Raw genomic sequence first — 14,911 nt, 5'->3', positions numbered from 1 at the left:
AAGCATTATCCCTAGCTTGAACCCCACTGTGATCATACACTAAAGTACGGTGGCGTCCAAAGGGAAAGAAGATAGAGCAAAAGAGTCGCCAACAAGTTTTAGGAACTTATTGTAAACCGTTCACAGGGTGAAGGTTACACCCCTTAACGATCAAGGAGATCGTCAACTCCAATAGGTCTGGAACCATGACTGGTAGTTCGGGAATGAAGGTACAAATCTAACCTAAAAGAGATTGAATCTGCCCTAATAATAGGCCTCTACTTTAATCTGATCGTATTTATGTGCGCTTTCTGACTAACATGCAATCAATAGGATTAACCCTAAACCTGTTTATCTATGTTGGTTAAACATTTAATGCACAAATAAATCTATTATTGGCGACCACTTGAATTATAAACAAATTAACCCTAAACAAGATTATTAATTATCTTATTAAGCGTGATTACAAGTACCAAAATTCTCTTTAAACATGCATAAAAAGCGTGATCAAGCAATAACAAATAAAATATCAAGCAACATAATAATCATCATAAACATAATCATAATAATAAAAATAATCATAATTAAAATAATCATGTTAAAGCATAATAATAGCAAAATCCTAAGCATTATACTAACAAGATTAATAACAAGCCCTAGCATGTCACTAAACATCAAAGATCAAATATTTAGCCCTAACATGATACTAACATGAATATTAGGAAAGAAAATAAAAGGCATCGCAGGAATCATGATTGATATAAGCAAATCACCCTAAATATCATACTAAAGAAAGCATCCTATAATGATACTAGGAACATCCTAAACATGATACTAGGAATCAATAAAACATCCTAACATGATACTAGGAATCAAAATAACAATCTAAACATGATTTCTATATCATAAAAATCGATAAATCAATTAAAGCACTTACTTGGATGCCTCGTACCTCTTTCTAATAACAAAATACACACGTTAGTAACTTCAAGGAAAATAATAAACAAAAAATTAAATTAAATAATTGAAAGAGACATTTGGGACCAAACCCTTAGAAATTAAACCTTTCACGTCTAGGGCGAAGGCAACTTCGAACTATGCTAGGTGTTTCTAGGCCTTGTGAATGCGAAATTTTGTGTAAAGGGTGGTTTAGAAAAGAGAGAAAAAGAAAGCTTCTAACTTTGACAGAGAAGAGAATTAGAAAACTAAGGAGTTGATGATTGTAGATGATTGAAAACGGAGTTTTTAGGAGGCTATTTATAGAGAAAATCGGCCAAAAAGATAGAAAATCGAACCAGAGTTCTGACATGAAAAAACGAAGTTAGCACCAGACGCTAACATTAGCACCAGACGCTAACGCTAGCGCCAGGCGCCAAGCTTAGCGTCAGGGCGTTAGGCGCTAATCAGTTTTTTGACGCGTTTTCTAAAATCACATAAAATTTAACCGTACAGGAGGATAAAATCGTATTTTCCTTAAAAACACTCTTTTATTCTGATTAAAATTCCAAAAAGTCAACAAAAGTCAATTTATCAATGCTAATTGAATTAGGAATGAAAAGAACCTTCTAGAAGAACCTAGAAGACTAAAACCCTTCCTAATTGCATTAGGAATGATAAATCCATATTAGGCTCTCCTCTAGATCATTGGGCGGAATATAAGGCTCAAACCAAGCCCAGTTTAGTAATTTGGCCATAATTTCCTCAATATTCATCGGAATTGGGCTTATAATATATCGTTGGAAAGCTCTTTTTAAGCCCCATCCAACTACACTATTGATGGACCCATATCATGGACCAAAAAAACTGGATTGGCTGTTTTCTTAAAATAGGTTTTCAAAAACAGAGAGAAGAGAAAAGAAATTTAAACTATCCGCAACACTAGACTTTTCACACTTTCACTTCATTCGATTATGATTCGACGTGAAAGGTACTCATCATCGGGTTTGGTTTTGGGGAGACACAAATGGGTGTCTACAACGTCGTTCCTGCACCGAGGAGAAAAGAAGGCGCGAACTAGTTTCTCCACAAGCATCCCATCGTATTTTAGATCTCTGTTTCCAGTAAGTGAATAAGGTGGAATCCTGGAAAATTTTCTGATCCCGAGTCTGAAGAAAAAGCGAGCATGAAGCCATCGAATTCAAATACTGAGCCTGCGAAGCAATAGTATCTTGCAAATCTCTCCAGTCAATGCCCCAAGCCTTTTTATGCTCCATACACCAGCACAACAACTTATGTCTAAGATTCACCAATTTTTGTGAAAGCACAAACATCTTAGAACCCAAAAGGTTGTGTTGCCAAAAGGATTGGATCATTAGAGACACTTCAAATATCCAAACACCAATTTTCAATTCGGTAAGGACATTTCCTAGTAGAACAGGGTATTGTTTCTTTTAACACAATAGCCGCATGATCCAAAAATAAAATGGGTTGGTGAGTAATCATAGCATCCGGATGGGTATCTTACCACAAACTAGTCGCATATCCTTTGTCCAGTCTTTCAAAAGTAGGGTTACCCAACTGGCCATTAGTCCAGGTTTAGGTAGGGCGTGTAAAAGGAATATCAACTAGACCCGAAGCTAGTTTCCATTCTAAAAATTCAGCACGACCAGGGATGGAAGTGGCTCCACCTAGTTTATCAGTTATATATTCTACTTGGTTGAAATCGCCTAAAAGTACAACATAAGGATATTGGTTTAAAATTTCTAAAAGTTCATCCCAAACATATGAACGTAAAGAAACTTGAGGCGATCCATACACAAACACTACAAATTTTATTGCTTGACCAGGAACTACAACTTTACAAAAGATAACATGCGGGGAAACTGAAATAGGAACAACTGAAACAGGGGCAAACCAAAAAACTACTAAACCCCCACTATGCCCAACAGCATCCGAACCACAAAACCCATCAAAAGCTAAACAAGCTAACTTAACTACAACAACATTTATAGATACTAAGGTTGATTTAAACCTTATAAAGGTTGTTTTGATTGATTAAGAATTTTATATAGAGACAAATAATATAAATATTGAACCAAATGAACAATTTTTATGTCTTTTTTGTTAATCATGTACTATTTTTGAGGGAATTGTTAATCATGTACTACGTATAATATAAATATTGTTTTACACATATTTTGCATATTTTTAGTCTTTTTTGCAAGAATTAAGGTTAATACTTTCATCTCAAAAAATATATGCATATATAGTAAACATGAGAACCTAGATGCTTAAGGGATCAGTGCTCATCTTAGCTCAGCAACGAACCGGCCCAATAGCCATCACCGCTTTTGTATGTGTTTAGAAATTACTCCGTACAATATTCTATAATAAGCAGAATAAAAAAAAATTCAACAAAGTTTGTCCCATTTGAACATTTATAAGATTTCCATTATTTGATTGTTGAAGTTGATACCTTAAAAGGCCAATTAGCTAAATTGGTATAAAAATTAGCATCCTTGTGACATATTGGTATAAAAGTTATCGCCGGTGACATATTGGAATAAAAGTTAGCAATTTGTGTCAAATAGGTATAAAAGTTAGCCACCAGCGACATATTAGTATAAAAGTTAACAAATTGAGACAAACTGGTATAAAAATTAACAAGCTTTGATATTTCACCCTTCTTTTCTTGCCGAATGAGTTTTTTTTTTTTTTAAAATAAAAATAAATAAATAAATTTGTTGTTAATTCTCATTTTATGATAAATAATTCTCTCCTTCATGCTCATTCACCTAAGATAATCGATAAATAATAACAAAAAAAATCGCGAGTTCAAAAAAAATCTTAAAAAATGAATGGAAAGAGAAATTTTTATAATTTAGTGTCTCAAAAGTGAAAATTGTCATGTAATAAGTTGTGATATTTATGAAGCTGGGAGAAAATATATTTATATAAAATTGAATATTTGAAACAAAAAAGCTCGATATAATCTTAAAGTATTTAATCAAAGAGTTTGATCTTGTAATTTTTCTTGATTAATTCTTCTACATAATCTAGAATATTTCTCTATATATTCCTTTTTTTCTCTTTTTTTTTTTTTTATTCTTTAACTATTTTGGGGGCTTTTAACAGTTTCCAAAAATAAATATTTAAAGAAAAAAAAAGGTAAAGGAAAACAATAAATTTAAGCTACAACAAATAAGAATTATCTTTTGTACAATATAAGCTTATTATTCTAAGAAGAAAGAGGGATATCAGCACTAATAAACTTTTATACCAATATGTCATCACATAGTAACGTTTTTACCAATACGTCATCGGTAACTAACTTTTATGCCAATCTGTCACAACTTGCTAACTTTTATACCAATTTGTCACCGGCGATAACTTTTATACTAATATGTCACAAGGGTGCTAAGTTTTATACCAATTTCGATATTTGGCCTACCTTAAAATTTTAGTCAAGTTCATGAATCCACCTTCTTTTAATATTTAAACCCTTTGTTTTGTTTAAGGCATAACACCAACTTTAACAATCAAAATAATGGAAAGTTGGCAACTCAAAATCACCCCTTCCTAGGTTTTATCCCTTCGAATCAGAGAGTTTTTGACAAATTTCTTCGTGTTTTGTACGGCCAGCCCATGGCTCAATACACCACTACAACTTCCACGGTTTTCGATATTTCATGCAACTTGTAGCTTTCTCATTGCAATTTGCAATTGGGCTTTGTTATTATACTTCAAGTAAATATAAATATCTCAAGAGGCCAACACTCTTGAAAATACCAAGCACAGTATATGTATATGTGATGACCAAATTAACATCTAGCCAAGTATGTTTTCTAATTTAAATATTTTTTTACTACATAATGTTTCTTGTAGTCCAATATCATGAAATGTATTGAAAGAAGTTTTTTGGTTGACAATGAATAATACTTCCTCCAATTTCATTTTAATGCAACACTTTGACTTTTACATATTTATATACTCATATTTGACTAAATTTGATGGTTTAAGGAAAAAATATAGTTATGTGGGATCTTATTAGATTCGTCTAGGTTTATTAATAAAAAAAATATTGATATCATATTAATGATTTTTACTTTTACATATTAGTTATAAAAGATATTAATGATTGAAATGAATGCATTGACAAGCGGCATATAATGAGAAGTGTTGCATTTAAAAAAAAAAAAAAAAAAAAAAAAAAAAAAAAAAAAAAAAAAGGGTAATGATATATGTAGCCCTTAGAGCTATGTATAAACATTAAATATACTTCCCGAAATGGAAGTAAGTTGGGGATTCATGACAAAATCACGCGTAAATCGGTGTAATTAATGTCAACTTCTTATATTTAACCCTTAAAAAAACACACACATGAAGTATAAGTCCTTGTTTAGTTCGGCTTATATTTGCTTATCTGATTTGATCTGATATGATTTTATCTGGTCTGGTCTGATCTGATCTGATCTGAATTGAATGTCAGAGTTGATGGAAGAGGCGAGAGATAGCCTAGAGAAGGCCTCTCATCGCATGAAGAAGTACGCTGATAAGGGAAGGCGTCCGTTAGAATTTAACGTTGGGGATAAAGTGTTGCTGAAACTTACCCCCCAGATTTGGAAAAAGATTAGCACCAAAACGGCGCAAAGGGCTTTGATCCCAAGGTATGATGGTCCATTTGAGGTGTTGAAGAAAGTGGGTGTTGTGGCATATCGGTTGCAATTACCAGAGAGATTAAAGGTACACCCAACCTTTCATGTAAGCTACTTGAAGCCTTACTACGAGGATGCGGAGGGTCTGCATCCTGCCTCAAAGAGGAACCCACCAACGATCAGAAAACAGTTCACTAAGGATGTGGAAAAGATTTTAGATCGGAGGGTGTTGGGCCAGAGTAAAAATAATCGCCGAGTAGAGTACTTGGTGCAGTGGAAGAATTACCCCGAAGCGGAGGCTTCGTGGGAACGTGATACAACGTTATGGCAATTCGAGGCTAAGATTGAAGAGTACCTGACGAGGGCGTCAGGATCTTCAAGTGGGGGAGGTTTGTAAGACCCCTTTTGGGCCATGCGCGGCATGGCGTGCCTAGGCAAAGGCACACTGCGGTTTGGCTATGGTGCTAGACCTTGTACATATTATTGTAAGACCCTATGGTGTGGCTAATAAGTAAATAAGGGCATATGGTTGCCTCTATATGTTAGCTTGGTAAGCTAAGGTTGTTTGGATGGGCATTGGACCCAAGGGTTGGGGCCAATAGTCCATTATTGTTTTACTGTCAGTGGCGTGTTCACTAGTATTATAAGCGTAGTGCAATATAAAGCTCTTTAGGGGAAGGGTGTCAGTCATGGCTTGGTGCAGCCATGGACGCATCATTGGCTAGGGCCATGGTGCATGGTTCCAAGGATAGTGTGGGCTATCTAGGACAAGGTTGGCTTAATACTAGTGGGGTAAGTGACTTGGGTATGAGCAAAGGCTCGTGGCGAGCCTTTATCAGTTAATGCTTGGCGTTGGCTGCGAAGCGACGCGTCGGTTGGGGAACCGGCGTCAAATGGAGTATTGTTAGATTCGTGATAATGTGTATTTTATTAATATGTGGTTTTTAGAATTTTTTTTTCATTGAAGATATTTAGCGATAAAAAAATTGTACATAAAACGATGATATGATCTGAACTTATTTTTTCTGATGTGATCTGAACTTATTTTTTCTAATCTGATTTGATCTTAATAAGGTGAACTAAAATAATGCAACACTTTGATTTTTACACGATTCATGTACTCATCTTTGACTTAATTTTATGGTCCAAGGAAAAATATAGTTGTGTGTTATGTTATTAGATTCATCTTGGTTTAATAATAAAAAAAAATATTAATATCAAATATTAATGATTTTTACTTTTACATATTAGTTATAAAAGATATTAATGATTGAAATGATAATGCATTGACAAACATATAATGAGAAGTGTTGCATTTAAAAAAACACACATGCATGAAGTATAAGACCATTTGAAGTGTTTTGAGTATTTAGGATTCTAACAATTCCTCAACTAATTATTTGATTATTGAATTCTATGAGTTGTTTAATAATTAGTTAAAACTGTACAACAATTGGATATCAATTTTTCATCTCAATTTCCATACCTAATACCCTTTGGATAGTCCACTCCACAACTATCTTCTTGGCCCAATTTGTTTACCCTAGCCCATTAATTAATTTTGGCTTGTTTCTTACTTCCAGTAGTTAATGGCTAAGGTCAATCTCAGCTAGCACTAGCTGAGGTCGCCCCCACAATTGAACATTTAATGTAATAAAAATGAATCTTTTCTAACTGGACATATTTTACAATAATTTTGTATTTCTAATTAATCAAGTGTTCATTTTCATGCAGTATAATGTTCATTGTTATAAAATAAATATTCATTTTCATGTCGTATGGTGTTCATTCTTAAAAAAATAAGTGTTATGAGTATTTTATTTTTTATTAATACAATTTTTTCTGTTTGTTCAGTTGTATAAAGTGTTCGTTTTAATAACAAAGGATGTTCAATTAACATTAGCATTAATAATGTTAGACATTAGCATTAATAATGTTAGACATTAGCATTTTGTTCATTATTAAAAAAAAAACATATTGTTGATTTATTTAATTGGTATTAAATCATATAGCTCAATTGTGTGATATCCGTTCAAGAGAATTGAATAAATCAAAGTATTTAACTTGAAGCTTACAAAAAATGTTGATGAATAAACAATAACATCATAGGTTTGTTTTTATTTACAACTGAAATGTTAAGTTATATAATATTAAATGTACAAATTTTTTTGTTCCATCTTCATAGTCTCTTATTAACTCTTATATTATAAATGTTCATTTTTATATAATGCAATGTTCAGAAATTAATGTTCATTTTTTTTTCTAGTAAATGTTCATTTTTTTCTATTAGATGTTCATTTGCTGAGCGCGACCTCAACCAAAAATTTGCGTCTTACTTCATTTGGCTTAATAATCGTAAATTATCACGTACGTATAACTTTTGTTAATTAATATAATATTCCTACAACTTAACCCAACTTGATCTCTGATACCATGTAAATTAAATACGATCAAGTAACTTTTGTTAATTAATACTTCCTCTGTTTCTTTTTAGTTGACATGATTCTTTAGTCAATGCACTTATTAAATTATTAATATCTTTAATTATCAATAAGAAAAAATTATAAAAAATTAATAATTTAAAAGTATATAATCTGACGAATCTTACAAGATCCCACATGACTATATTTTTCATTACGTATAAAGCACAAAAAACGGTCAAAGGGAGGTGCGTCAATAGCTAAAGTCAAAACGTGTCAACTAAATAGGGGTAGTATAATATTTCTACACTCAACCCAACTTGGACTCTAATACCATGTTTAATACAGGTTTTGACTGCACCTGCAAACTAAGAGAGAGAGAGAGAGAGAGTGTGTGTGTCCACTTCACAAGTCTAAAGAAAATTTCATCCCAAAACCATGGGTAATAGGAGAAGTAGCCCATTTAGCCTTATAAAGGCCCCATTTGTTTTGATGTAAAATGTGTTTCATGGAAATGATTTTTCCATTTTTTTTTCCCATTTTCCTTTGTTTGGTTTGTTAAAGGGCGGAAAACAATTTTTCTAAGGGCGGAAAATTTCATCCTTAATGATGGAAAACATTTTCCTTCTCAAACACAAGGGAAGCCTTATTTTCTTCTCTTCTCCTTACCTCCTTTTTTACTTCCCTCTCATTTATCCTTACATTTCCACTCCTATTCTTTATTTTTCTTGAACTCTTCTTGTATACAACCAAACAAAGGAAAACAAATTTGCAATTGTGCTTTTCCTTGAAAATTCCTTGAAAATATGTTTTCCATTAAAACAGGTTTTCCATTGAAAATGTTTTACATTAAACCAAACGGGGCCAAAGTGATTAATTCTTTTTTTTTTTTCAACCAATATGGAACACTTACATGTGGTGATAATTGGGAGGTCTATTATTCAACACTTCTTCTCACATGTAAAATCTCTTTTTATCTTTGTCTCATGTGATTATTTGGGCTAGAGTGTTTCTTCAATATATTTCACATATGTGACATATCTCAAGGAAGCCATAACACAAATTGTTTGGTGGTTATTTACCATAGTCGTGTTGTTAAATTATATTTTCATTAATTACTACTCATTATCATCTTCCTTCCCTTGCATTGCAACAACCCGCTCCACCACCAGCCAAATTACCACTCCATCAACTTCATTGACATCAATCCTTTCTTCATTTCTCTTTCTCCTTAGTCCTTACACCACTTGCTTACAATGCAAAGCCACGTGAGTCACCACACCCCCACACCACTTTGAAGGAAATGTGTCCTCGACTCTCGTGCAATTACTAATATAATATGGATCATATTATGGAGATAATAAATTCGTTTAGTTGGGTCGTCTTTACGTCTTGCTAGAGACCAATATTGATCATTGGGTTAAACCAATGCCAACTAAATGGATCCTATGAGGTCGCACGTTACAGTGTTAGGTCGAACATGAATACCGAGTCCAAAAGTTGGGCTTAGTGAATGACTGGCCATAAGGAGTAAGATAGGAATAAGTCTTGCCTTAATTAGATAATATGATTATATATAATAAAGGGCTTGGGGAAAAATATAACAGACGTTCATCTCTCAAAAAGAAACAACATAATATTTTTCCCTTCCTCTCTCTACAACCGGTTAGAAGTTCTCCATAGAAGAGGAGATTAATCTCTCCCGTCCAACTAGCATTGGTGGAGGTTTGATCTACACTTGTGGACCAATATTAGAGGAGCAACAATTGGGGCTCTAATCTCCGCAAGAAGGTAGAAGAAAGCTTGGGAATTCACGCATCAAAGGTTAATTCTAAACTATTATGTGGTCCTTTATTTGTATATGCATGAGATCCTGTTTAGGTGCATATGAATGAGATTCATGAAATTCCGCTTAGAGTACCTAAAACCCTACAGTGGTATCAGTTAGCCCCTTGCATATAACTTATTGGTCACAATAATATGATTATTTTGATGTATTTTATATTAATTTTAATTTGATTAAGGGGAGGAATTGAATTATGGATTGAATAAACCAATTAAAATATGATTTTGATTGATTGGAATTGATTAAATGAAGATTTAATTGCTCATTTTTATTATTATTAACCCTAGCCGAATTTTTTAGCCCTAAATGCATTAATTAATTTTCTGATTTTTTGTGTTATGAACCCTAATTTCGAAAATTAATGTGTTAATTTCATATTATTTGATTTAATTTCTCATACTTAAAAGTTTTTTAGTGTGATTAATTAATTCATGTAAAAGAGTTTTATATGAATTAGAAATCAAATTTTATCAAAAGCCCCATAATATTTAAAATGGAGATTTTAGATTAATTTTCTGAAATTATGCATAAAGGAGTTATGTTTAATTTAATTAGATAACCAAATTAATTTTGCAAGAGTTGTGGAATTAATTTAACTCAAAAAAAAAAAGGGGGAATTAAGAAGTTGAGTGGGAGCAGCCACGGCTGGGTGGCAGAACCGCCCGTCGGTGGTCCACCGTGGCTGCTCCGGTGGTTGTCAGGGGCGCTAGGGAGCAGGGCGGCGTTTTCAGGGGAAGACAGTGGCGGCAGTGGCTGAAACGTTCAACTGTTGCACAGTTCCAGCCACTGCACTAGCTGCTGGGTGTGCTGGGCTGGTGCGCCAGCCACTGCTGCTGTGGCTGGGCAACTGCCTGGCTGCTGCGGCGGCTGGGCTCCGGCCTGGCTGCTGCGGCGGCGGTGCCGTGGCTGGGCAGCCTGCACAGTCACGGCAGTCCCCTGTTTTCAGTTTCAAAAAAAAATGATAAAAATAAAGTATTTTTAATTAATTTTGAATTATGAATTTAAATTTAATTAAGGATAATTGTTTAAAAATCTGTTTTTAAGGAGATAAATGAGCAATTCCAATTATGGTTATTTGACTTGGTTTATGTGATTATCCATAATTTGATTTTTTAATCAAATTAAAATTAAATGGTTAACTAATGATTAGGATGGAATTTTAAATTGGTTGAGATAATCCTAGAATATAAATGTGTTTTATTTTCTTAGATTATATATTTATTTGATTTCATCTCATTCCTAATTTAAATATATGATATTTTAATTATGGTAATGAATAATATGGAGATATTATCTAATCGTGTCCTAAAATATGTGATATTTGAAATATACGTTGTCTTAATTAAGAATATCTGATATTTTAATTTAGGCAAAGTATGCTATGTGATTTATTATGTGGCAATTGTATGTTATATATGATATATTATTATTGCTATAAATGACTAGTATGGCCCAAAGTTTAAATTAGAAAATACGATCTGCGTATCGTTGTGTATTTTTGTAATTTAAATACGATCTGCGTATCGTTAAGTATTTTTGTAATTTATTTTAGTTATGAATTAGTTTAATTATTTAAATACTTAATTAATCCAAAGAAGAGCCCAAGATGAGAAGACCCATGATGAAAATGGATGGAGATCCATGAAGAGTTCAAGGAGGTGCCTAATCAAGCTTAGTTCTTAGGATTAGAGGCCATACTAGCTCATATTTAATTTTATTCATTTTATTATTGTTTTTGAAATGTTTATAAGGTTATTGAATGTTGTTATCAAATGCGCTAGAGTTCCCTAATTTATAACAACATAATAAACTTAAGTCCCACAAATATTGAGGCCCGCTTTTCCAAATATAAATTACTTATTAAACCCTTGATTAATAGTAATGGGTCATGCCTCCGCAGTGTATTATTATTAATAATCTTGGGAGGTAAGGTGAAATTGCGAATTTTACACACTTAATTTGGTCACCCTCAACAAAATCATCAAAAGCGTTTTGGATTTTGAAGCAAGGGGATAGTTAAACATGTGATGTCATCTATCCAACCAAGAATTACAAGAAGTTGTAATTAGTAAAGGAGTTTACTTACCTTGAAAATGTAACCTTAAGGAAGGGCCTCCGTCCGCTTAATGCTACATAGGGATAGGATCTTGGAATCACATTATTCATAAAGGGACACAAAATGAATATAGTGTAAAGTAGCTAAAATGATTTCAAAGGATGTTTGAATCATAAACTACTTTGATAAACATAGTTGAACTTTGTATTTATTTGCAAATATTATGTCTTTATTGATTAATTTTCATGTTATATATGTTATCTCCTCGATTGAAAGAAATATTGAGAAACGTTCTCAAAACTAAAAGAGTATCCGTAAACCATTATCCATGATTTGCTAAAAGGGTTTTTAAAGGCTAAAGGAGTGTTAAAAACCTATTTAATAATGTCACATGTCTAATGATAGCTTCCAAGAACTCAAAAAGTTTGAATAATTGAATGGCTCCACCATTGACTCATTTTGAAAAACGTTTCAAGTGATTAAACTCGATGGAGAGGTATAAGACCTCTAAAGACAACATGAGTACGACTCACATGAAGAACCCAGTATTTTTCCTTGATCAATATGATTGAACATGGTGAATGACTTGGATTTTCATACTGTCAAATGTTGACTAATTTAAGTGACATCATTCATCACTTATTGCATGCGGTGTTAAATACAAGATTAAACTCCAACATGAATTGTGTTGAATGGTTTTGGCAAAATTATGTAAGATGCTTAAAGTAGTTGAGCATAGTATCATTTTGAGCTTGAAAGAAATGTTCTAAACGGTTCAAATGAGAAAGGGTTATGAAGGATGGGGACTACAATAAAAGCCAAAGGATAAAGAAAAGATAAATAAGTTGTCAATTCTTAATTACAAGGCTACTAAATTGTCAAGTGCTATTATGAATAGCAAATGTTTAAATTGAGGACTGACTCCAAGAGATTGAAAACTACCCCATAAAGTACAGTTGGAAGGTAAAGAATGGAAATGTTCCACATCAAGTAGTTATAGAAATTGATTTAGCAAAAATCTACTTATTTGACATGTGATGTCAAGATTAACTCTCTTGTTGAAGAATGAGGTTGAGTTAAAGAGTTGAAACTTGGATAAGGGAAAAGTAAATCTACAATGTGAGAAACAAATGTTGTTTTACATGTATGACTTTACATTTCACTTAACTATATATAATTTAGCATCGAAATAAATAATCGTTATTATATTCTTGCTATAATCAAAACATCATTCCATTGCAGTTACCACTGAATGTCAAAGATTCAAAGCTTCGAACAAATGTTATTTTGTGCTTAGTTGAATCAAGGGATGTTTTGAAATGCTAAATAGGTTAAAGAGTTCTATATGTTAGATATAGATGAACCATTTCTATGTATGAATCACTTCTAGAAATGTCATTTTGATCAAAATACGAATAGAATTGCATACGGAAGCTCCAAAGGGATGGACTTCTAACATCATAAGATTATGAATCCATTGATGCATGCAAATCTTATTGCAGTTTGATGATTGAAAAGTTTATCTTTTGGAGAAAAGGTGACGTGATCCCATGGTTGAATACATAACGATGTAATTAAGACACCTAAGGATCATAGGCTAGAGATGAACATGGATACTTTATTTGAATATGATCAAACATGCTTACATGAAGCATGAATCTTAAGATTTTGAAGGAGTTCAATAAGGTTCAAAAGAAGAATCAAAGGACTTGGTAAACATTGCGATATGATCATAACAGTTTACTTTTGAGTCAAATTGTTAACTTGGCAAGAATTCAAAAGCATTTACGATGTGATCGTAGTGATGAGCATTTGAGCCAGAACTTGATGATCATCCTAAGGATTGTAAAATTAGTTTACACCCTACTCCACTAAGAGAAAATGTTTTTCAAATAGAGGAATTAAACTATATAAGATATAGCATAATTCATGGTGAACTGTACCTATCTTCCAAACAATAGTTCTAAGGATACACTTTTAAATTGAGCTTTTTACACTAATTAAAACTGCGTCAAATCACAATGTAGATAAGACATCATATAAGATATGGATAAGAGAAGTTCTTATTTTGTTTTTCTACAAATTTAAGAATAAGAAACTTGTATTAAACTGTTTAATGCAATGTTGAATTCTAAATCTTAGTATAAGGTACTACAACCACAAAATGTTTTGAGGACAAATTGTTTGTTGCTCTAAATTGGTGCCTTTTTGAAAAGAGGTGTCATTTCTAAAAGGCAAGTGGGAGTAATTCTCGAGAAGGTCGAGAAGAGCAACATACCCTATGCTAAGAGACCCTTTTTCATAAGGCAAGTCGGAGTATAAGTCTCGAAGGTGTTCGAGATAAGGCAAGTGGGAGTATAAGTCTCGAAGGTGTTCGAGAGAACCAACAAATGAGCATGATTCACACCATGTTAAAAACAACAAACACGTGGTCTCATTAATGTAATGGGATACGTAACTATGTGTCAAGGGCCACATTCCATGTATACCCTTCTTATGTTGTTCTTCATTGAAAATAAGTTTTCACTTGTTGCGCATAAACTCACAAAGTCTAGTAAATCTAAGCCAGAGAAATAAGTTCAATGGTTAAGAAATTCTAAAATATTGATTTTTGAATGTAAGATTTGACGAGTCACAAAATAGCTTAGTACAATGAAAATCTAAAATGGTTTCCATGTCTGAAAAATTGAGTGTGAGACACTTGGTTGATTTGCATGAATTGGGAGAGAACCATTGAATTCAAAGAGTAGACAAGGAAGGAAAAATGTTTTCCAAGCATTGATTAGTCACTAAAGGATTTAACGAATTCATAGTATTGACTATGGTGAAATCTTTCATTACTAATATTGCTTATATCTATTCAGACTCTTCTAGTGATTTCAACTCTATGTGATATGGTTGATGGAGTTCAAAACACTTTCCTGAAATTGTTCATGAAAAGGAATGTGTATGTGATACACACATTAATGTTTTGAAGAACCAGGAAATCCTAGAAATGCATGTAAGTTTCATAAGT

General features: G+C 32.8%; 1 protein-coding gene across 1 annotated transcript; it reads left to right on the top strand.

Annotated features, from left to right (window-relative positions):
* The first annotated feature begins 5,400 nt into the window (after positions 1-5,400).
* Positions 5,401-5,970, top strand: LOC145640008 (uncharacterized). Its single transcript, XM_081691316.1, has one exon. It carries the CDS (start codon positions 5,401-5,403, stop codon positions 5,968-5,970), a length of 570 nt encoding a protein of 189 aa, XP_081547442.1.
* Positions 5,971-14,911: the final 8,941 nt, after the last annotated feature.

The sequence above is a fragment of the Chenopodium album genome, chromosome 7 (assembly GCF_948465745.1).
Source record: "Chenopodium album chromosome 7, dcCheAlbu1.1, whole genome shotgun sequence".
In the NCBI taxonomy this organism is placed as follows: Eukaryota; Viridiplantae; Streptophyta; class Magnoliopsida; order Caryophyllales; family Amaranthaceae; genus Chenopodium; species Chenopodium album.
Note: the sequence above shows the minus strand (reverse complement) of the source record. Positions and strands in the feature narration are given on the sequence as shown.